The following is a 25,803-nucleotide window of genomic DNA, read 5'->3' as shown; positions in this document are numbered from 1 at the left end:
AATTGTGAGAAATAAAAATGCGATCAAATAGAAGTTCTGTCAATTGAATGTTCGGTTATATAAAAATTCTGTCATATTGGCGATTCAAACAGCTACACTAGCGCCACAGTTGAACTAATTTAGGCGTGACTCGCTCTGTAGCACTCCATGTGTTTTAAATTATTTTTTTTTATTTAACGCTTAAAAATAATTTTACAAACGCAATAAAAATATCAGAATAATTAAATAATTTGAAATAAACTGTCAAAACAGAGACTGCTTTAGAGCGAGTCACGCCTAAATTAGTTCAACTGTGGCGCTAGTGTAGCTGTTTGAATCGCCAATAGAAAATCGGATGAACAGAAATTCTGTAAAATAATAATTCGGTCAAGTAAAAATTCGGTTAAAAGAAAATTCTATCTAATGTAATTCTAACAAATGGGAATTCTAACAAATTAATTTTAGAACTTATTCATGCGCCCCAGTTAAACAAATTAAATTTAACAAATTTTTTTTAATAGGAATGCTATTATTATGGCGGCCTAAAAAGTGATAAATAAAAGATAGAAGTATAACTGTTGAAAGTTGCAATAAAAGAATAAATGTTTTCAAAATAATTAAAATTATTGCGAGTAGGTATTATTTATGCCAGATTGAATCAAAATGAATCATGAAAGTTTTGAATATATTTTCGAATTGATTGAAGGTTCAAGAAGAAGTAATTCGTAAAAGCATTCAAAATTGGAAAATTTTTTTTCATTAAATATGGTTTAAAGAATGTTTTCAATGATTTAAAATATTTTAGACAACTTTGAATGTTTTTACGAATTATTTCTTCTTGGACCTTTAATCAATTCGACAAACTATTTAAAACTGTCATGTTTCATTTTGATGTAATCTGCCATAATGAATATTTGCAATAAATTGAAATATTTTATCGGACATTTATTCTTTTATTAAAATTTTTATAGTTCTACTTTTCTACGCCATAATAAAAACATTCTAATTAAAAAAAATTGTTTGTGATTTTAATTTTTTATTTATTACTTTTTGGTTCATAAAGAAAAGTTGCTTAGGTTTGATGGTTTTCAAAATGTGTATATTTAGGTAAATATTTTTTTAGAAAATATTCTACTTCATAAACAAAGATCTTAAGAGATTCCATGAAATATTTAGAAAATTCTATAAAGTTTCTAAAAGGTGAAATATAATTTCTAAATATTTCTTTAGGTTTCTAAAAAGTTTCATCAAGTTTCTAAAAGGATCTATGAAGATTTCAGAAGATTTCTTGAAATTTTTAGATGCTTTCCTGAATTTTCTAGATATTTTCATGAAGTTTTAAAAATTTTGATGAAGATTTCCTAGATTTTTCCATTATGTTACCAAAAAGTTCTACGAAGTTTATACATAGAAAGTTCCATAAAGATTCTAAAAGGTTATTCATTCAGTTTCTTCAAAACTTCTACGAACTTTCTAGGTATAAAGTTCTATGAAATTTCAAGAAAGTACCATTAAGTTCCTAGAAGGTTTTACGAAGTTTCTGAAAAGTTCCATGAAGTTTTTAGGAAGTTTCATGAAAACTCTGAAAAGTTCTATGAACAGAAAGTTCCAAGAAGTTTCTAGAAATTTCCGTGAATATTTTAGAAGTTTTCATGAAGTTACTATAAAGTTCCATGCACATTGTGGAAGGTTTTATGAAATTACTAAAAGGCTTCATAAAACGTTCTAGAAAGTTTCATAAAGACTCTACAAGGTTTCATGAATGAAAAGTTCCATGAATTGTCTAGAAAGTTCTGTAAAGATTCTAGAAGGTTTCATTAAGTTTCTATGAAGTTCCATGAAGGCATTAAAAAGTTTCATTAAATTTTTTTTTAAATTCCACGACGTTTCTAGAAAATTCCACAAAAATTCTAGAAGGCTTCATGAAGTTTCTACGAAGTTTCATTAAGTTCCTAGAAAGTTCCATGAAGTTCTTAGGCTGCAGTCCCATGGCAGCGTTTTGCGTTGCGTTTTATCACTAGACCCTGAGTGTAAACATAGCAAACATATATCTGCATCTCTTTTACACTCATGGTCTAGTGACAAAACGCAACGCAAAACGCTGCCATGGGACTGCAGCCTTAGAAAGTTTCATGAAAACTCTGAAAAGTTCTATGAACAGAAAGTTCCATGAAGTTTCTAGAAAATTCCAATGAAAACCCTAAAAAGTTTTATGAGGTTTCTAGAAGGTTCCATAAAGTATATAGATAATTCCATGAAGATAGTACAAGGTATTGTGAATATAATGTTCCACAAAGTTTCTCAAAACTTTCAAGAAATTTCTAGAAAATTCTACGGAATTTCTATAAGTTTTTATAAATTTACTAGAACGTTCTATGAAGATTCTAAAAGTCTTCATTAAGTTTCTAGACAGTTTCATTAAGTTTCAAGATGGTTCTATGTCCTTTCTAGAAAATGACAAACCAATTTCATATAAAAGCATTCTAATAAAATGTCGACTTTTAAGAGTGTTGACATCATAAATTCCGGTCAAATAAATTATTATCGACAAAAGATTGGACTTTTGACTAATTTTCAATCATAACACATTTTGACATTTGCAATATGAATATTCTTTACTTATTTCTGGTCAAGCACGAAATACCAACTTAAAAAGACGCGCGCTTGCGCGCGCAGTCTACGTTTAGTAGTTTTTAAACTTCTTAGGGTTTCGTACTAACTATATGCGCAGTTACCAACTGTATATGCGTATATTAATTTCTCTATAAACACAGATTTTAAACATCAAATAAAATAATAATTTTGCTTCCTCATAGAACGCTTTATATTAATAACAATTTTCGAACTTCTAAAATTAAATTATTTTAGCAAATTTTTAACTGATGTACATATAGATATACTTCAACATGAGGAACAAATGTCCGGATGTATGTGTGTGTATGTATGTTACCGTTCCTTGTTATCGATATATATCTTAAACACGTTTTGACGGACTCAAAATAAAGGTGGTGCTACTCCTCTTAAAGAAATGACGGAAAAGTAATAAATACAGAAAGTACCATTTTCTATGAGGAAGCATAATGTTCGTGAAATGAACATAGACTTCTTCTACAAAGAGGGAACCCTCTCTTGTTTCATCTGTAGTAGCTTTAAAAATAATATTTCCAGATGGTACTTAAATTTTTTTAACAGTTTTTATTTTGAAAACAAATAACGAAAAAAGTTAACGAAAAGAAACAAAAGACGACAAGTTTTGGTAACAGAAAATTGACTATTATATACACTGAAAGTTTTTTGTAATTATTGCCATAATTCTCGCTATTTCTGTCATATCGTATAACATGCTAAGTAAAATTGTCGAAAAGTTTCAAAAACAATTTGTAGCAATATTGCGCGGAAAATTTTTAGATATTTTAAAATACAATTTTTAGTAAAATAAATATGTAATAGTTTTATGGAAAATTATTTTGTCAATTTCTTTTGAATTTAAATAATTAAATCATAGAATAGAAAAGGAGAAATAGCGAAACAAGTTACTAACATCGTGGCTAATAAATTGTACTCCATTTTAAAAATGTTCATAAACAGTTAAAAAAAAATTTTATTCCTCATTTATTATGATTATCTTGGTGTCATGGCCGTCTGAAAATACCCCTACTTGTGATTGGCGGACACGATATCTCCAATTCAGGTCATCGAAAAATAAAATTTTTGATATTTTCTTGAAAAGTAAGCTCGTCGTTATCATCGGAACTACAGTCAACTATTTTCGATGAAAAAAAAATGGCTGACTTTTTTCATTTTTGACCTTCCTTTTTCAACTTAAATTGTTTAAAAAAATGGTTAAATATTAATAAAAAATTATGATTCTACACGGAAAAAAAGAATTGTTGTGGTTACTAAAAATTGAGTCCACACAACAATTCACAGTTTTCTTGAAAGTATCAAATTGAGACCAAAAATAGCATCAAATCGTTGCAACGTTTTGATGCACATAAGTTATATCAAAATGAGAGCGTTTTGTAAAGCATTTTTAGAAATGATACACGAAGCGGTCTCATTTTTTGATGCAAAAAATTTAATCAACTTATGTTAATCATGGCCGAAATGAATCGACTGAAAAATAAACGATTTATTTTCAGATATTTTCGTAATAGAGTAATTGCGGAGACTATTTCACTATTCAATTTGAAAATGAAGATAACAGAAAATCAAAGACAATGTGCAATTCGATAATTAAATAGTGACAGCTTATAAACATAACCTAAAATGCATGAAAAAAAATTTGTCGATAATATCAATATAGCCGAGTTTTTTAGAAGGTAGGTGACAGCACTCATCTTTTTTCTTTCTTTAAATTTTTCTGAATCGTTTTTATAAAAAGCAAAACTCTTACTTGAAATATTGGTCAAAAAGATGTATTATGTTATCAAAAAAGTAATATTGTAATCAATAATATTGTTTTAAATAAGATATTAATTATTTTCAACAATATTTGTAATAAAATAATTCATTATTTTTTGCAATATTTTTAATGAAAAAATGAATTTTTTCACAAATATTTAGTCCCACACCCTTAATAAAAAATGGAGATTTTTTTGCTAATAAAAATTAGGATTTTACCTCCTCTTTACAGATAAAATTAATAATTAATTAATTAATTTTTTCATAAAAAATAATGGTGAAAAAATTAATTTTTTTATCATGAAGTAGTATACTACTTCATATAAGTAGTATACTACTGTTAGAGGGATGGCCTATTGTAGTATAGAAAAAAATGTTAGAGGCTTGAATAAGTCAACAATGACGCCTCTAGCGGAAAAGCGAAATACTGCAGAGTTTTCAATATGGCTGCGTTCATTGACGTCTGCTCGCGAATAGTAAACAATCGTGAAACAATCTCATAACGCAAAAGTTTAAATTTATACAGAACATTAATATCCTAATTAATATCTGGATAGTGTGAAAGCGTAGTGCAAACGTGGTAAGTTTGTGTTTATTTATATGAATATATTTTTGAGTTAGACTGTTTGAAAATTTCTAATTACGTTTTATTAAAGAAAAGTGTATGTAGTATAAGTTATAAATTATACAAAAATTCATTGATTACCATATGTATTAAAAAAATAAATACTTTATGTCAATTGTATTGTATATATATATATACCACGATGAGGTACACCCTTTTATAAAACAACTGCTCATTTTTTTTTACATTATTTTCTCTCAAAGAAAACGGCTTACGAAAACACGTGGAAAACACGAACTGACAGTCGTGCACATACGTACATACCCACACAGCACAACATCTTACACCAGGCCTACAGCAGGCTTACATGTAAGGTTTGTAAGGTAACATCGTAAGCCCATAGTAGACTTACAGTAAACCTAAAATGTCCGCCTTACAGTAAGCTTACATGGTAGGGTCGAGGTAAGCTTACATGGTAGGGTCGAGGTAAGCTTACACGGTGAGGTCGAGGTAAGCTTACACGGTAAGGTCGAGGTAAGCTTACATGGTAGGGTCGAGGTAAGCTTACATGGTAGGGTCGAGGTAAGCTTACATGGTAGGGTCGAGGTAAGCTTACACGGTAAGGTCGAGGTAAGCTTATGAGTAAAGGCTGTGGTAAGGTTATTATTAAGTTGTAAGGTTGAGGTAAGGTTGTGGTAAGCTTACAAGGTAAGGCAAGTTATATTCAAATAATAATATTAATAATAAATAAATATTCAATAAAAAAATTTTTCTTTTGCCTTATTCTATTTTGGGAACCTATCATTTCGCAGAAAGTTTTGAAAATAAATTTGGGAGGAGTAGGATTCGAACCCGGGACCGAAGTATATACCTAACAACCTAACCAACTGAGCTAAACGGGGAACTGACAATGAGAAAAGTAATCTTGCTTTTAAGGAGTTGATTATCTTCTTGGTTCCACTTTAAAAGTAAGATTACTTTTCTCATTGTCAGTTCCCCGTTTAGCTCAGTTGGTTAGGTTGTTAGGTATATACTTCGGTCCCGGGTTCGAATCCTACTCCTCCCAAATTTGTTTTCAAAACTTTCTGCGAAATGATAGGTTCCCAAAATAGAATAAGGCAAAAGAAAAATTTTTTTATTGAATATTTATTTATTATTAATATTATTATTTGAATATAACTTGCCTTACCTTGTAAGCTTACCACAACCTTACCTCAACCTTACAACTTAATAATAACCTTACCACAGCCTTTACTCATAAGCTTACCTCGACCTTACCGTGTAAGCTTACCTCGACCCTACCATGTAAGCTTACCTCGACCCTACCATGTAAGCTTACTGTAAGGCGGACATTTTTGGTTTACTGTAAGTCTACTATGGGCTTACGATGTTACCTTACAAACCTTACATGTAAGCCTGCTGTAGGCCTGGTGTAAGATGTTGTGCTGTGTGGGTATGTATATCTATGTACCACGTGGCCTGTAATATTTCGCTTTTCCGCTAGGGCTGCTAATATCGACTTATTCTAACGTCTTTACACTTTATCCTGAAAGTTAGGGCAGGATTTCCCGAAACGGCCAATAGAGTGGGTGCTCCTTATACTACTTCGTGTTTTTTATCAAAGAAAAGGTGAAATATATTAATTTTGAACGGAAACATTGGTGAAAAATATTTATTATTTGATCAAAAATATTTGTGAAAAAATTAATTTTTTCATTAAAAATATTGCAAAAAATAATAAATTATTTTATTACAAATATTGTTGTAAATAATTAATATCTTATTTTAACCAATATTATTGATTACAATATTACTTTTTTTGATAACATATAATACATCTTTTTGACCAATATTTCAAGTAAGAGTTTTGCTTTTTATAAATCGATTCAGAAAAATTTAAAGAAAGAAAAAAGATGAGTGCTGCCACCTACCTTCTAAAAATCTCGGCTATATTGATATTATCGACAAATTTTTTTTTTATGCATTTTAGGTTATGTTTATAAGCTGTCACTATTTAATTATCAAATTGCACATTGTCTTTGATTTTCTGTTATCTTCATTTTCAAATTAAATAGTGAAATAGTCTCCGCAATTACACTATTACGAAAATAACTGAAAATAAATCGTTTATTTTTCAGTCGATTCATTTCGGCCATGATTAATATAAGTTGACTAAATTTTTTGCATCAAAAAAAAAGACCGCTTCGTGTATCATTTGTAAAAATGATTTACAAAACGCTCTCATTTTGATATAACTTATGTGCATTAAAACGTTGCAATAGAAAATGATACAACCAACTTTTCTGTGTTCCGGATTGTCAATATAGAACCAGCAATTCTATTTGTTTTTGGGACAAAAAAAATTGTTAAAATGGGATTGTTATTAAAACTATTTGGATTGTTCGATAAATAAACAGAATTGTTTGATGAACAAAGAAAATTGTTATTAGAACAGTTGAAATAACAAAACTAAATTGTTCAATCGGCAATACCATTTGTTGTATTAACAAAGCTTTAATCCGTCTCATACGATTTGTTCAGTTTCTTCGCCTTGTAAAATAATCGATAGCAGATTTCCGTAGGCCATAGCACCAGTTTCATTTTCAATAAAATCTGTGGAACATGCAGTTTCTGAATCAAATTCTTTGACCTGAAACCAAAAAATTATTTTGATTTGAAATTTGTTGTTAAATAATGTTTAATATACATTTTGTATTTTTTAAGGTGAGGTTAGGTTTAATAGTAACCGAGTATAACTTACCGATAAACGATGAAATTGTCTCTTCATCTATTCACCACACTTGCAATAGATTTCTAACTTTAACTGGATTCATTCACAGCCACACAAAAAAAAAGTTTTGATCTGGGGGTTTGACTAGGCTTACTTTATGTTTTTTGGGTCACTGAATCCGAATTCGAGGTCCGTTTTACCCCACCAGATCAGGATTTTGAGATAACTTCAAAAAACCAATATGTCGGACACTTTTTCGAAAAATTCATCGGATTTGTCTGAAACTCTTTATTCGGAGGTTTTTGGGGTCGCTGATCACGAATCTGATGTCAGTTTTCAAAATTTCAAAATGGCAGATCCAAAACGGCTAACACATTTTCGAAAAATTCATCGGAATCGCATGAAACTCGTTACTCGGGGGTTTTCGGAGTCGCTGATTACGAATTTGAACTTTGTTTTCAAAAATTCAACATGGCGGACACTTTTTCGAAAAATTCATCAGAATCGCATGAAACTCGTTACTCGGGGGTTTTCGCGAAAATCCTGTTTCTATAAAAATTTCAAGAATTTTTCCTTGCAAAGATAAATTTAGGGAAAAAAATAATAATCCTTTTTGTTAAAATCGACTATTATTCTGTTCCGTAAATTTTTTTTGCATGGATAAATGCTGAAAGTTTGAATGCAGGTGTAATTGGATGACAAAAATCACACCAAATAAGTTTTGAGAATACAAGAATTTCTTTTACAATTCTTTTTCAATCGCGAAAAAAACGATAAAAGCAAAAAATAATAATTTTGTTTCCTAAATTTATTTTTGTAAGGAAAAATTTTGTGAATTTTTATACAACAATATTCGTCGAAAGAAATCACGCCAAACCATTGTTGAGTAATCAAGACATTTTTATTTCTATTTGTTTCAATCGCAAATTCAACGAAATATCCAAAAATTTCGATTTTGACATAGAAAATGATAATTTGTGATACAATTATTTATTTTTGCCAGGAAAAATTCTTCAAATTTTTATAGAAAGAGGATACGATGTTTGGAATCACACTAAACAATTATTGAGTTATCAAGAATTGTTCTCTAATTTTTATCTATCCAGAGGTGATTGAAAAACGCGAAAATAATCGATTTTGCCGAAAAATGATTATTTTGTTCCGTAATTTTTTTCAAGAAAAGTTCTGCAAACTTTAATCCATGTATAATTACATGACAAAAATGACAAAGCCGTTTTTTGCATCTTCTTCAAAACAATTAAATTAAATAATCATGCTTATAATAAATTAAGTAATTATTATTGAAATTTATTGTTAAGTAGTTTCAAATAATTAGAAAAAAATCACGTAAATTGATGGTGTAATAACGAAAATGTTTACAAATAAACGTTACATTAGCGGCTTCGCCCCACTCTCCCCTAAATACTAAACTATTGTTTTATTATAATTAATGTACATAATTAACGGTTCAGGTGTTTATTCACAGTGTGCACACTTGTCTTAAAAACGTGAATAATACGTCTGAGGTAAGTCCAAAAAAGGTTGTATGTCTGTTCATAAATATGTCTTTATCATGTCTAAAAGTCGTCTATTTAAATAGACGACTAATTAGATTTTGAAAATAGAAAAATTGTCATAAAAATAACTTTTGAGGCATTCTTTGTCAACGTGGACACCCCTCTCTCGCCCAAATTCTTTTCATTTTAAATTCATGTTTAATGGCTTAAATTTTAGTTAAACGAATATACTTTTAAAATCTGAGTGGCATATTTCCAAATACAAAGGGCTAAAAAGGCCTCAAACATTACTTTTTGGATTGTTCAAAATGAATTAGAGTAACTTTTTATTGGTAAATTTAAAGAATAACCTTTATATTGGATCCTATATTTTGTCTTTGGATATATGCCACTCAGATTTCAAAAGTATATTCCTTTAACTAAAATTTAAGCCATTAAACATGAATTTAAAATGAAAAGAATATGGGCGAGAGGGGTGTCCGCGTTGACAAAGAATGCCTCTTTTATATTTTATTTTCTAAGTTCAACGTAAATATCGAAACTGTTTATGATAAATGTTACAGAAATTTTTTAAGTTCGATTCATTTCATGGACAAATAAGTTAGTAAACTTTGTAAAGGATTTTATCTGTCTCCCATGGCTTTAAAAAAAGACGCTAAAGGCGTGGAGTTTTTATTTTTAAATTTTAAAATTCTAAAGACGTTTAAAAGACGTCATTCCGAATGTCTTTTAGACGTCCTTTTAGGATGTCTTTTAGACGTCTTCTGGACAGACATAGAACGTCTTAAAGAACTCCTTTGTATGTCTGTATGATGTCTTCGAGACATTGCCATCAAAGTCCCAGGATGTCCGCGGACAAAAAAAGACGTCTTCAAGACGTCCTGATGCCCATTATATATTATAACTACTTATATTTATGTTTCCTAAATCTGAATAAGTACCATTTTTATAACCTCTTACCAGCTTGGTGTTTCACCCGACTTATCGCGTCTCAATCCGGACACCAATAGTGTTAATATGTCCCATCACGTTACCTGCCTAATTATGTTCTGCACTACAGGCAATGATATTGACCTTTATGAAATAAAATAATTTCTGAAGAGCGGCCCCATAATTTTTGGTTGGATAAGAAACATTAATGATACCTATATTTTTTGATACATAGTTCCTGATGTCACTAATAAGAGCTCTAAACGATTTTTCAAAATTCAATTTTTATAAAAACTTATAAACAAACTTTTTTGCAACGTTTTAGAAAATATTTAATATCTTGGAATTGTCCAATCCGATTTAAATAAAATTTGACTTGAAGAGTTATTATGAAATGTACTTTCGATAAATATGTAGAATATAAATAAAAAGTGTAATTTGATTAAACAAATTATATTTTTAATTCTTAATGTTATAAATAAACAAATGTTCTTACTTAGTCGATTCTGACAATTATTTTATAGAATTATAAAGAGAGACTTTTTAAAAGAAAAAATAAGATTCTCTAAAGCTTTATGTTACGTCAATACTGTCCATTCTATATACTATTTCTGGTAGAAAGGTGTCTAATTGACATAATCATATCATTCGTTAAACTTGGTGACCAATCCATCCACTTCCTCCTTTCATCAATATCTTCAATGATTTCAATGTTCGATTTTTTACAACAATCTGTCATAATCAGGTGATAAACGTACTCAGTCAAAATTGAAAGTATTGCAATTAAAAAACCTGAGCCTAGAATTAAAAACATTCCTTGTGTATCATCCAAGGCCAATTCTTTTTCTTCGATTGGTATAGAATATGTAAATCCTTTGATAACCTGAAATGTGAATAATAGAAATTTTTTCTGATTGAGAAAAATTCTTTTAAATCAATTAATATAAAATATAGTCACCCGGTAAGAAGCGAGGAATAGAGAAAGATAGATATTTTGCATTATTCAGCATAAGTTGATCATTTTCAATTATTCCGAATAGGCGAATTTACGTTTTTATCCAATTCCACAGTGAACATCTAAATATCCAAAAAATGAAATCTTTTCTATTCCCAGTACAGATAAGTCAATAGAAAAGAATTCAAACTTCTTATTTTTCTTCATATTTCAATATTTAAAATGTCTATTCCTTTTAATCGCCAGCTTCAAAATTTCCAAAGCGTATTAAAATTTAAAAGGAATAAGAAATTTGAAAAGTGATGTAATTATGTGGATATTTCTATAAATTGACTATATGTCAGGCCATTTAGAGCGCATTTAGAGGAATAGAAAATGTGGAGAATAAATGAGGGATTTGTATGTTTTACAATTGACTGTGTCAAGTTGTTAAGAGGAATATATATAATTTAGAGTATAAATTTTTGCCAAGTCAATTAAGAAGAATATATTTCTCTACTTTTTTTGCTTCATCGAGGAATTGAATAAAAGCGTAAATTACCCCATTCAAAAGAATTAGAACTCTAAATTCTTTTCAATTATTCGCTTCTTACCGGGCAGAGAAATTTACTTATATATTTACAAAAATTATTATACTTTGGTAAATATGTTTTATTTTTTGATATACAATATCTTCGCTTACGTTAATCAATTGTTTCCCTGCTGAAAATCCCTACATGGGAATCTACAAAACCCTTATGAAATCCCTGGTCAACATAGGAATCCACATGAGAAATGAAACACGATTTCACGTGCATTCTTACATATGATTTCATATGGATTTGAACATATGGTTTTATATGGGAATCCATATGGTTTCCTTTATGGAAGTGGGCTTTAACATGGTTCTTGACATAGGGTCCCATGTAGATTCCCATGTAGGGATTTTCAATAGGGTTTGTTGTTTATCCATTGCAATTTTTTTAAAAAACTAATATATTTTTCTAAATTCGGTGGATTTGCTTGAAACACGTTACTTGGAGGTTTTTCGGGTCGCTGAGTACGAATCTGATGTTAGTTTTTTAAAATTCAAAATGGCAGGTCCAATATGGCGGAAGATTTTTTAAAAATTCATCGGATTCGATTGAAACTTATTTCTCAACAGTTTTTGAGGTCGCTGATTACGAATTTGTTGTTAGTTTTTCAAAATTCAAAACAGCGTATCCAATATGGCGGACATATCTTTCTAAATGCGGCAGTTTTTGCTTGAAAATTAAAAACAGTGGATGAAATATGGCGACAATCAATAATGTAAATATTAAATAACAAAAATAACTATAAAATTCAACACCCGCAATTAGCTAGTAAATCTTTAACAGTTATCTACAACCCCAAAGTGTACCACGTTGATTTGTGCGGCATGATTTTACACTCCTCATTTTTTTTTACTTTTTTTGGTTTTTATTTTTTTTAAACAGAAATGTTAAGAAAAGAAAATAATCTGATCAACATTAATTTTGTCGTCCGCCATTTTGAATTTTGCAAAACTAACATTAGATTCGAATTCAGCGGCCCCGAAAACCCCCGAATAACAAGTTTCAAGCGAATCCGATCAGCTTTAATTTTGTCGTCTGCCATATTGAATCTGCCATTTTGAATTTTTAAAATCTAACTTCATATTCGTAATCAGCGACCTCGAAAACATTTTGATATAATTGTGTGAGATATTAGTTTGATAAGATAATGTATGCTGCCTGAGATTTAATGTAATAAAAGTATCCTTCAAAATAGTCTACTTTTGAGCAGCCATATTGGATTTTGGTTTTTGAATTTATAAAATTTGACTTTAAATTCGGATTCAGCGTCGAAAATACCATAAATAACGTATGGGTGATGTAAATCTACTTGTTTTTTGTGCCTTTTATCATTTTTTTGTATATACGTCTATACGCGTCCCTTACACTGGAAGCCCTCTTTAGAATGTACGTCTATAGACGTACCCTCACACTCAAAGGGTTAATTACTTTTTAACTACCCTGTATAATTCAAAAATCCCATAATTAAATTTAAAAATTGTACTAATTACTATCAGAATGTAGTTAAATTATCATTAATCTGACGACTTTGACAAGTTGGTTTGTTAATATGTAAATTTATTATTTATACAAAATGAAGTGAGTGTCAAAAGAAAGCAATTTTTATAATTAATAACATTTTACAGCCATTATGGCTGAATTCCCATCCTGGTTTCGTTTATTTACAAAATTTATTTAAATGTATTATTTTCAGGTCATTTGAACGCGTCAAATGCCGCATTACAATACATACAGACAAACATTTTCGTAGAGGGGCATTCTACGTGAAGCGGAAAACCCCGATCTTAATTTTTTTTCAATATTACATTTAAATATTACAATTTTATTAAAAATCCATTAAACAGAGAAAAGTAGATGTGGATTTTGTAGTAAATTTAATATCGTTTGATATATGGGGTCTGGCTTTTAAAATCGTTACTAAGAAATTAGTAACGAAGCAAAAGACCCCTGTCCTGGACAATCCCGATTGAGTCAGAAATGTAATAAAAGCCCTGTTTCCTCCTGCAGAGCCATGGCTTAGGAACGACTGGAGTTCTTGCGAAGTCAAAGAGGAGAAACTCTTTACTCTTGAAGAATTAGAAGCAGCAGGCAAAAGATTGAAGACAGGCAAGGCACCTGGAATCGATGGGATAAGCAAGAAGATCCTAAAAGAGGTGATTGTTGCTTCCCCCCTGATTTTGTTAGACATATTCAATCTCTGCCTAGAGAGAGGAGAGATCTTTCCAGACTGAAAAGGCTAACGGTGGTCCTCCTAAGAAAGGGTGACAAACCTCTAGATAAGGTCTCATCCTACTGCCATAAAGGCCCAGATAAGAAGAAGAGCTTCTGCGCGTTGGTAGCAATAGACATACGGAACGCGTTCAATTCCGCGAGATGGGAAGATCTCATCGAGTCGATGATACAGAATGATATACCGCCCTAGCTGTTTGGGTATAATGGATAATTATCTTAGCGACAGGTGGGTTATTTACGATGGAGACACCTGCATTCTCAAAGAAGAGATGCAGCGTGGGGCACCTCAAGGGTAGGGTAGGACCATTTTTATGAAATGTATCGTACGATGATTTACTGAGAATGGAACGAATGTCTGCGGCTAGCAAAATGCTGGCTGGAATCCAGAGAACGAAAAGATATTCTACCATCCGCAGTAAGATGCTGTCCGTGAAGAGATGCATTACTTCGCGTATCGTCTCTGCATATTGGACAGTATCTACGAGCGCTGTGCAGGTCCTTGCAAGTGTCCCGCCAGCAGATCTTTTGGCGCTTGAGAGGGAGGAAGTTATCCTTCTTCTCAAAGAGGCGAATTCCTCAGAAGAGGAAGGTAGACCCAGCAAGGACCGCATCCGCTTCGAAGCAAGGCACAGGCTCGTCGAAAAATGGCAGGAAAGATGGGATGGGGAGGTAAAAGGTCGATTGACTTATACCGACACTCGCCACCTGGTTAAATAGGAACCATGGTGAGGTGTCCTACTACCTGATGCAAGCGCTGACAGGTCACGGGTGTTTTAACTCGTACCTGCAGCTCTTTAAGAAAAGGGATAGTGAGGAGTGTGCTTACTGCCAGTTCCCTATAAACAACGCAGAGCACACCCTCTTTGCCTGCAGTAGATGGGACTTGGAGAGACAGGCCATGTTCACCGCTGTAAACGCTACAGTTACACCGGAGAACATGGTAGCGCTGATGATCCAGTGCCTGGAAAACTGACGGCTCATCGAGACCTATATCATCTCTGTTATGATGAGAAAGGATCTCGATGGCCGCAGAAAGGCGTAATTCACAGTCTCCAGTTATTATTTCTTTATATTATTTATTCTATTTATTTGTTTATTATATTATTTATTTTTTATTTTTACAATATTATGTTTATTTTATGTTTTATTTTATTTATTGACTTTTAATTGTTTTTTATTTTTGGTGTGCTGTTAATTCCGCTTTGACATTGAAAATTTTATTATTTTAAATTTATAACGCAGGATGTCCGCAGGACTGAACGAAGTCGGTTTGTGACAGTGTGGGAGCGCTACCCTCGAAGGCAAAAGTCTTCCAAAAATTTCCGAGGGTGGATGAAGGGCTTCTAAAAAAAGGGGTTATTTTGTTTATTGTTCCCTTTTTTACCAACCCCACATAATATTGGCATGCGGAAGCCAAGGTATCTGTATACTGATTTCCCAAAAGTCCCTAAGCAAAAAAACAAAATATCGTTTGATATTATAGTATCAATTTTGAAGATTAACGGGTTAGTACCACATCTTTTTTCAGAAACATTAATTTTCTAAAATCTGCATATTCTTGTAGTAGATATATGTAGAAATGCTATAGAAAATATTATTTTGGTTGGAAACTTCGGTAACATATCGAAAACCGGGGTACAATGTAAAAGGCACGCGCTCATGAAGCGTACTTTTCGCGAGTAAAATTTATGCTTTTACATATATATATATATATTTCTATATTATAAAAAGATTGAGCCGCAGCCGCCGCCGTTGTTTCAGAAATTTTGACAAGGATGGGTCATTTCATGTCAGTGTTGCCAAGTTAGTGGTTTTCCCACTAAATTTAGTAAGATTTTGGTCCTTCAGTAACATTTTTAGTGAGAGAAGTATTTTAGTAGGAAATTTAGTATCTTTTTTATCTTTTGTGGTTTTTTTAGAGTTTTTACCTAAATGTCATTTTTTCTACGTAAATTGTATCTGAAGCATTAAAAGTGTTGTCACTAAGTTTAAACTATTCAAGTCAATTTGATTGGTTATACTGATGAAGATTGAGCAAATGTTCAGACTGGGCCAATCAAAATTAGTCACACAGTTCTATAAGAAAGGATGCTCTTCTACGTGCCAAACCTTGCACTGCTGTTTAGTACAGTTTATTTGTGAAGCCTATTTTATTAATGCAATGTCTATTCCATGTTCTTAAGTTCATAAATTTTATAAATAAATTTTAACTGGTATTAATATTTAAATAAATGAAATTCCAAAAAAATGTCTATCATTATTGTTACATATTTATTACATTAAACGATTCTTTAAGTTTAAATAACTTTTGCATAATTAGTGTCAAAAATTTTTAATTTTGCGTTGAGTTAAAGATTTTTACGTTTTCTATTTATTTATTTTTATTTTTCTAGTGAAAATTAGGAAAAAAAATGTTTAGTGAAAAAAATTTACTTTTATTGGAAAATATCTAGCGAGCTAGGGGAAAAGCGCCATAGGCATCTGACAACACTGTTTCATGTCAAGTGTACCTAACCCATGTTTTTGACAAGGTTAGGTAAGGGTGAGCCAACCCGTGTTTTTGACATGGATAGTACAATAGTTGGTTACACTTGATATAGAATGACTCATATGAATATAGCTGCAAGTCCCCACCTTCTCCCCCTCCCTCGCAAAAAATTACCTAAATTTTAAGGTTATCTTCGTTTCAAGACTTTGAATAGGGCCGCAAGTCCTCCCCCGTCCTTTACCCTGTCTCCGTATTTCCCACCAAAAATGACATAAATTTTGAGGTTATGTTCATTTCAAGACTTTCAATATAGCCGCAAGTCCCCCGTCTCCCGCCAAAAATGACATAAATTTTGAGGTTATGTTTGTTTCAAAACTGAATAGGGCCGAAAGTCCTCCCCCTCTCCGTATTTCCCGCCAAAAGTGACCTAAATTCTGAGGTTATGTTTGTTTCAAGACTCTGAATAGAGCAGCAAGTCGTTCCCCCTTCCCTCATCTCTCCGTATTTTCCGCCAAAAATGACATAAATTATGAGGTTATGTTCATTTCAAGACTTTCAATATATCTACCTATATTACAAAAAGATATCGCCGCCGCCGCTGTTCCAAGACTCTGAATATAGCCGCAAGTCATGAGAAGTGGGGCAGAAGAGAAGGGAGGGGGGACTTGCGGCTATATTCAGAGTCTTGAAACGATCTTAACCTCTAAATTTAGGGTGGGGGAGAGGAAGATGGGAGGGGGGGGGAATTTCGACACTACGCTGGAATTCGCTGTACTCGCCCACCACGCAATTTACGTACCGTTCAAAATTTGTCTCGAAAATTTTAGAGAATGGGGGTTGGCGCGCAGGGGGCGTAGCCCCCTAGTATATATATATACCTACTATCTTAATTTGAATCAGTGAAATTTCACTGGTGAAATAGCTAGAAGTCGGTTACTGAATCATTTAGTGAAATTTTCACTGAAAATCAGTCATATATCACTGATTTCCAGTGAAAATTTCACTAAATGAATCAGTCAATCTGTATTATCGGTAATGGGTAAAACAGATTGACTGATTCATTTAGTAAAATTTTCACTGGAAATCAGTGATATATGACTGATTTTCAGTGAAAATTTCACTAAATGATTCAGTAACCGACTTCTAGCTATTTCACCAGTGAAATTTCACTGATTCAAATTAAGAGAGTATATAAATATAAATATATATCAAAGTACACATATATGTATATAAATATGTAGGTATATAAACCCTCACAACAAAAGGATATTCAGGATATCCTTGGGACGTCCTGGGGATATCGATTTTTTTTCGGCGGTTTGGATATCCCTGGGATATCTTAGAGATGTCCATGGATATCCAGAGGATATCTTAGGGATATCCGAATCGCCAAAAGCAAATGGATATCCCCAGGACGTCCCAGGGATATCCTAAATATCCTTGTGTTGTGAGGGAAAGCATATGGGTAAATCTACGAAACTTTTAACTTTGAAGAAAAAAAATTTCTTTTTTTAATTTGCAGGTACATTGATGTCACTTTGTATACACGTTTAAGTACATTTTAGCATTACAAATTCATATGCGTGATTCATTTTTAGCTCACTCAATTTTGGCACCCAAATTTGCTTAGCACGTCAGAATTTTGAGAAAATAGGGGGTTAATACCCCAAAAAGTGTTTTCAGCATATTCTTAACTTAATAAAATTTGTTTCACTCAAAATCCTTAAGCGGCGTTTTTGTGTTCAAATATATGTATGAAAATGTTTCGATCACACCATAGATTGACTTGTTTAAAGCAAAAATGCAGTTGTGCCTTTCAAAAATGTAGGAGAATAGTGTCAGGGTTGGACACTTGTCAGGGTTGGACACTTGGCTTTTTTTAAATAAGAACACTAGCGCCAGCTGTGTGCGTACGTGACGAATCTTCTAGTAGTGTAACCTAACTTTTTGTGGCATTACATTTTTGGAGAATCAAAAGTAGCGTCTCCTGTGACTTCGGTGCAATCGAAGAGACAAAAAAAGTTTTGTTTGACTTGTGAATAAACCTAAAAAATGTGTAAAAAAAGGAAGAATTCGGCCAGGTAAGCTTATTGAATGTATTGTAGAGTACATAATTTAAGAAGAAAAAAAGTGAAGAATCGAATCGCGACACATGTCTGGTTATGGTTAGCACAATTCGAAAATGATGCTTCTAGTTAGGGTTGGACACCCATCTTAATTATGAATTTGACACAATTTATAAATAAATATACAAAAAAATTTTATTTTATTGATATTTCAGTGCAAAATTGTGCCAAAGATATTAGAAAAATAATACTTAAATTGTATAAATTTTGTTCATCATTTCATTGAGTTATTTGGAACAATAAAGCGTTATTTTTTGTAATTTGAGTTCATTCCTTTTTTAAACCCATGAAGCTTTACAATTTGTAAACAATAAGTAAAGATAAACATGAAAAAATAAGAATAAAAAACATTACAAATGTTATTTTACGTTTTTACCAATATTGCGTTTCGATTTTCAAAAAGTGTCCAACCCTGACTGAAAAGTCCAACCCTGACTAGATTTTTTTTTAAATGTTTATAACTTTTTTAATTTTGGACCAATCAATTTACGGTCCACAGCATAAGTGTTCCTCTTTTGTAGATCTTTCCACCCCCCAGGTGCGAATTGTCGGTCGGGCCATGGTCGGGCCAACCATGTGAATGTTCGGTCCGACTTTAGCAGCCGATGGTCGGCCGAACTAGCGAATTGATAACATCCGCCGACCAATGGCTGACAAAGTTGGACCGACCATTGGTACCAAAGACGGACCATCCATGAACGCCAAAGTTTTGCCGACCATGTTGGCAAACAATGAAGGTCGGCTTCACATTGGTAACCATTGTTGGCCCACCTTTGGTAGAAATGGTTGGACCGACCAATGGCTAAAAGAGTCGGTCCAACTATGGCTGCCAAAGTTAGGCCGACCTTTGGAAAAAATGTAAAAATTATTAATTATATAATTAACATATATTGGGTATAGTCTGAAATTCATCATTTATTTATTGCATACACATTAACACTCAAGACAATCTTATACACATACATACATTTTAAAAATATTTATCGCTCGCAAGGATCGAACCCGCAACCTAACGCACCGAAGTCTAACACGCTATCCATCACGCCACGCTTACATGAAAGTCTAAGGACAAAAATGATTTCATAAGCTCCAACTTCAGAAAAATCCAGTTTGTAATTCATGATGAAAAATAAATCAGATAATCCTTGTAATTTTTTAGTTAATCCATTTTAGTTAAATAAAATGTCACAAAAATTTTTTATTTTGGCCATGAATGTAAAGAAATTTACTTTACGAATATGATGGTCGGCCCAACTGCGGCCCGACTTTGGCCAGAGTCGGCCCGACCATTGGAAATTCTAATTTTTGAACTCCGGCTGCCGCAGTTTAACTGACCATAGGCCCGACTATGGCCAGAGTCGACCCAACCATAGGAAATTCTGAATTTTTAACTTCGGTAGCCGCAGTTTAACCGACCGTCGGCCCGACTTTGGCCAGAGTCGGCCCAACCATTGGAAATTCTGAATTTTGAACTTCAGCTGCCGCAGTTTAACCGACCATCGGCCCGACTTTGGCCAGAGTCGGCCCAACCATTGGAAATTCTAATTTTTGAACTCCGGCTACCGCAGTTTAACCGACCATCGGCCCGACTTTGGCCAGAGTCGACCCAACCATTGGAAATTCTAATTTTTGAACTCCGGCTGCCGCAGTTTAACTGACCATAGGCCCGACTATGGCCAGAGTCGGCCCAACCATTGGAAATTCTGAATTTTGAACTTCGACAGCCGCAGTTTAACCGACCGTCGGCCCGACTTTGGCCAGAGTCGGCCCGACCATTGGAAATTCTAATTTTTGAACTCCGGCTGCCGCAGTTTAACCGACCATCGGCCCGACTTTGGCCAGAGTCGGCCCGACTATTGGAAATTCTAATTTTTGAACTCCGGCTGCCGCAGTTTAATCGACCATCGGCCCGACTTTGGCCAGAGTCGGCCCGACCATTGGAAATTCTGGATTTTAAACCTTGGTAGCCACAGTCGGCGCAACTTTGTGTGAAAGTAGTAACCAAAGTCGGGACAACTTTGGCTGCCGACGTCTTGGCAGCCGTAGATGTGCCGTCCATGGCCCGACCTACCAACTCTGGCTGCCGACCCTAATTCGCACCTGGGCCATACACCACAATTGACTGAATTTATCTAAACAAAATATTTATAAACAAAAAACCAAAACTGTGTCCAACCCTGACACTATTCCCCTATAAATTTAAATGAAATCACGATTTTTATTATCATCTTTAAATTGTTGCCACAGGAATACAATTAGAGGCACATAATTGAAAATGGTCTTAAAATTTTGTTTTTTCATCACCTTTTGAGAACTGCATTGAATTTTATTTTTATCCAACGCCGTAATAGATATTTTCATAAGAAGACGTTCAATTGAATTTTTTAAAAAAGTGCTACACTGTTAAAAATGTTTGTAGTTTTAATATACATAAAGTACTTAAATTTAAGAAACTGGTATATTAGAATGTAATTCATATACAAAGTATATTAAATTTTGTCACTGAAAAAAATTCAAATAAAAAAATTGCATTTTACTCAATTTATACATGTTCTTGTGTACAAAATAAGGTTTTTATTAATAAAGCAAAGTAATTTCTTTCATGTAAATACAAGTTTAAATCAATTTACATTGTAAAAATGCATATAATTTGACATTTATAGTACTTAACCTAAATGTCACATATAAGTATTAAAATTCTTGTATTTAGAATGTTTTTTTTGAAAAATTTTCCCCTTATAAAACATTATTTGGACATAAACAACACAATAGTTAAAGAATTACGCACTGTTGTTTTAATTTCAAATAAATTTTCAACATCAAGGAAATAATGACCGTTTGGTGAAATAGGCATCTACAGCCGCCATGTTGTCACTTTAAATTTAATATACATGTATCTTAGATTTCAATACCTGTAGTGCATATTCGCTTCATACGCATGTATATTAAATCTAATACAGATTTTTCTAACAGTGTATCACTCAATCAAACCTTCGTATTTTTAGTTTTAGTGGTGGCACACTAATGGGATAGTGAAAATTTTTTGACAAAATATGTCTGTTAGATATTTCCATAGTAGCTGAAGTGATATTATACACGCCGCAAAAATAAAAACGGTAATAATATAAACTTTTTCAAGAAATTCCAATGAAATTTAAGCATTTTTTCACTTTTTAACTTATAAAACTAATTGTCAAATAAATATTTTGTTCTAATACTGTACATAAATGTTGCTTTGTATCTAATTTAGCAAAAAAAATGATACCCAAAGTTTTAATTAAAAATAATTCAGATTTTTAGGGTTCCGTACCCGAAGGGGGAACCCTATTAATGAGACTAGTGAAGCAAGACATGTACCCCCCCCCCAAGCGGCCACACGAATTTATCTAGAGGGCTGAAATTTGGTATACATATGTATTTTGGCGTGTAGATTACAGGAAAAATATAGCGAATCTCATAGGAATTGATTATCATAGCGTTGTCAAGGAAAAACCATGAATTTTTACGAAAAATCCCTGAAAATGGCTATGTACCCCCCCTCTGGTTGCCACATCTTTTTACATAGAGAGCTCAAATTTGGTACACTTATGTATTTTTACGTGAAAATTACAGGAAAAATATAGCGAACATGATTCGGATCAATTTACATAGCGTTGTCAAGGAAAAATCAAAATTTTTGAAAAAAAGCGTTTAATCCACCAAGCGCACACACTATTTGACCAAGACAGTTCATATTTGGTATACTTACGTATTTTTTCGTGTAGATTACAGGAAAAATATAGCGAGCACGATTGGAGTTGATGATCATATTGTTTTTAAGGAAAACTCATATTTTTAGAAAAAATCATGGATTTTTCGAATAAAAAAAGAAGAAAATTTTATCCTAAGAGATCCCAATTTATACTTTTTTACGTATTTTTACGTGTAGATTATAGAAAAAATATAGCGAGAACGATTCGGGTTGATTATCATAGCGTTTTCAAGGAAAAACTGATAATTTTCGTTTAAAATCATGAATTTTCCTCAAAAACCGAAGAAAATTTTATCTAAAGAGTTTCAAATATACACTGCGACCCGAGTTTAGCGAAACTGAGTTTAGCGAAATCTCGGAAACGGCAACAATAGGATGGTAATTAAGCGGTAAGCGTAAGATGCTCCGACTCGAGCAGGAGCGTAGAAGTAAGGCAACGCGGTTCCTTCTAGTTGAAAATGAGTACCAAGCGGAGACGTTTGTCTGGGAGGTACAAGGTTCTTTAATCTTTAATTTTAAATAAATTTGTTAAATTATAAAAGCTTATTTATATACATGTATACAAATTTTATTTTTGTTTTCACTCCCAGCAAATTTATAAATTTACTTTATAAAAATCTTAATTTTAATATTTGCTCTCAATGTTATATTTGATGAAATTTATATTATTTAATTTCAAATAAATTTAAAATTTATAAGGCAAATGGTGAGTTTTTCCCCTTTCTTGTCTGATGTCAGTACAATTATTTGAATTTTTATTAAAAGTAATTTTAAGTATTACTTATTACTGTTTATAATTATAATAAAATCTAAAAATTAAAATATAATTATAATAATTATTGCAATAAAAATATTATGTATTATAAGATGAAGAATTTTCAAAAAAAGAGTTTAAGGATTTCGTATTTCAAGTAGTTCTTACGGCCCTGATTGCTGACGCCGATTTCGGGAAATCTCATTACTGAGTTTAGCGAACGACCCACCAAACCTGCCGCTAAACTCAGGTCGCAGTGTATACACTTTTACGTAATTTTGCGTGTAGATTACAAAAAAAATATAGCAAGAACGATTGAAGTTGATTATTATAGCGTTTTCAAGGAAAAACTGATAATTTTCGATAAAAATCATGATTTTTCACCAAAAAAATTTTTTAATTGAGTTTTTTCAAAACATACAATTTTTTTAAAAAGTGGACTTTTTCCTTAAGTTTTACAATTTTTTGACCTAGAAAGATAAAATTTTCTTCCTTTTTTTGAGGCAAATTCTTGATTTTTTTCAACTCCAATTGTGCTTGCTATATTTTTTTGTAGTGTTTTACCATTCTTTATAATTTGCCATTTTCTATTTTTTACCATTTACTATTTTTATTATCTTTTGACATTTTTTATTTTTTGATATTTTTATTATTTTTTAGTTTTATTAATTTATTTTCAAATTTATGCGTAGATTTTGTTCTATGTTTATGTCTATGAATATGTCTATGTTTTCTATCTAGGCCTTCAAACTTTAAACCCCTCAAATTTTAGGTTTAAGGGTACGGAACCCTCGGTTTTAATGCGAGTGTAACTTGCACTTGTCCGATTTTTTAAGTATTCGATTCGAGAATCACAAAAGTTAAAAGTTTCGTGGATTTGCCCATATATACCTGTTTACAATGTATCCTGTCGTGTAAGGGGGTATTTTCTTGAAAAAGGACATGTTTTCGTAAATTCGCTTCTTCTGAAAATAACGTTTTTTGATCTGGCGGACATCATAAAAAAATCCTATTGCACCGATTAAGCAGGTGTCCCCCTCCGATCAAAAAAATTTTTTTTTTGCTCAATAATAATTGAGGGATACTTTCTTTTCATTTTGAAAATATTTTTCCAAATAAAAGACTTTATCAGCAAACAAATTTATTTCTTCTGCAAAAATCATCTATAAAATAAAAAGGATACTTTCTTCTCATATTAAAAATATTTTTAAATCTTGAACATTATATTCTGGGGGTAACTACCCCTAAAAATTATTTTTACGTTAAAGTAATACTGTTTCACGAATTAAAATTCACTTTAAAATGCAAATTAAGAACGTTTGTTTCGTGAGAAATCATCGCAATAACCTTCATACTTTGTTCGTAGGGTGGATTAGGATAAACAACCCCTAAAAACATTTTATTTCAAATAAAAGACAATATCAGAAAAAAATGTATTTTTGCTGCAAAATTTATATACAAAATAAGAGAGATACTTTCTTTTCAGTTTGAAAATAATTTTAAATCTGAAACTTTTTTTTAGAGGGTAACTACCTTTAAAATTTTTTTTTAAATTTTAAAATGAAAAGAAAGTATCCCTCTTATTTTGTAGCTGATTTTTGCAGAAGAAATAAATTTTTTCTGATAAAGTATTTTATTTGAAATAATATGTTTTTAGGGGTTGTTTACCACAATTCACCCTACGAACAAAATATGAAGATAATTGCGATGATTTTTCAGGACCCAAACGTTTTTAATTTGCATGTAAAAATGCAGTTAAAATCGTGAAACAGTATTATTTTAATGGAAAAATAATTTTTATAATTTTTACATCTAATTATTTTGCACAGAAAAATAAAATATAAAGAGAGGAATTATATAATCTTGAAAGAAAAGTTCATTTTTAGGGGTGTTTACCCCTAAATTCATGGGGGTTGGTGGTGAAAATGCTACTGTTTAATTCCATTTTTTGTGCTAAATTATTATTGAGATAAAAAAATTTTTTATTGAATTTTTCTTTATATTGTGTAATTTTTATATTTCCGTAAAAACATGTTCACCATTGCCGATAAAAAAATATACGTGTTAATTAGTTTTTCGAGTATTAAAACATATAATATCAAGATGAACATTAAATTTACTCTCTAAATTTGAATCAGCGATATCTCGCTGATTCTCAGCTATAAATATACCACTGATTCCAATCAGCGTATATGCACTGATAAATTAGTAAAAATTCACTGATTTTTCAGCGTATATACGCTAATTGGTAACAGGGGTATACTTATCGTTGATTCAAATTTAGAGAGTACAACAAAATCCACATCTATTTTCCTTCATTTAATGGATTTTTAATAAAATTGTAATATTTAAAAGTATTATGGAAAAACAAACAAAGATCGGGGTTGTCCGCTTTAAGTTGAATGCCCCAAAACCTATTTTTTAGCTCCAGGAAGTCTCAAAACGTGGAGATTCACTGGAATTAAAGAAGGCTCAAAATCGACCAAAATGTAATACCTTCTCATTATGATGAGAATGTAAAAATTTTCTTACGACCAGACTTTTCCCCACCTTGGTTGGGTATTATAAGTGTTTAGGGATATATTTGGGACCAAAATAATGTTCAATAAAAAAAGTTCCTTCTTGTCCTTTAGACTATTAATATTTATGAGAACTAAAATTTTCCAAAAGACTTAACGTTGGTAACTTCAGTGTCAGCTTTAAAGAATTTTTCTTTATTTATATATAAATTAAATATAAAGAATGGGACAATTAAGATTATAATAAATAATTAAATAAAGAAGAAAAAATTTTCCC

General features: G+C 31.8%; 1 protein-coding gene across 2 annotated transcripts in view; it reads right to left on the bottom strand.

The window, feature by feature from the left end:
* Positions 1–10,622: 10,622 nt before the first annotated feature.
* Positions 10,623–25,803, bottom strand: part of LOC127278612 (ionotropic receptor 21a) — a 60,869-nt gene continuing 45,688 nt past the window's right edge. For both annotated transcript variants that reach the window (XM_051300413.1, XM_051300412.1), the window contains exon 9: positions 10,623–11,009. In XM_051300413.1, coding sequence (XP_051156370.1) covers positions 10,725–11,009 — 285 coding nt within the window. In that variant the 3' untranslated portion in view covers positions 10,623–10,724. The remainder of the gene's footprint in view (positions 11,010–25,803) is intronic.

The sequence above is a fragment of the Leptopilina boulardi genome, unplaced genomic scaffold (assembly GCF_019393585.1).
Source record: "Leptopilina boulardi isolate dan_hultmark-lab unplaced genomic scaffold, ZJU_Lbou_2.1 LbouV2_208, whole genome shotgun sequence".
In the NCBI taxonomy this organism is placed as follows: domain Eukaryota; kingdom Metazoa; phylum Arthropoda; class Insecta; order Hymenoptera; family Figitidae; genus Leptopilina; species Leptopilina boulardi.
The sequence above is the reverse complement of the archived record's forward strand: the minus strand, read 5'-3'. Positions and strand labels throughout refer to the sequence as shown.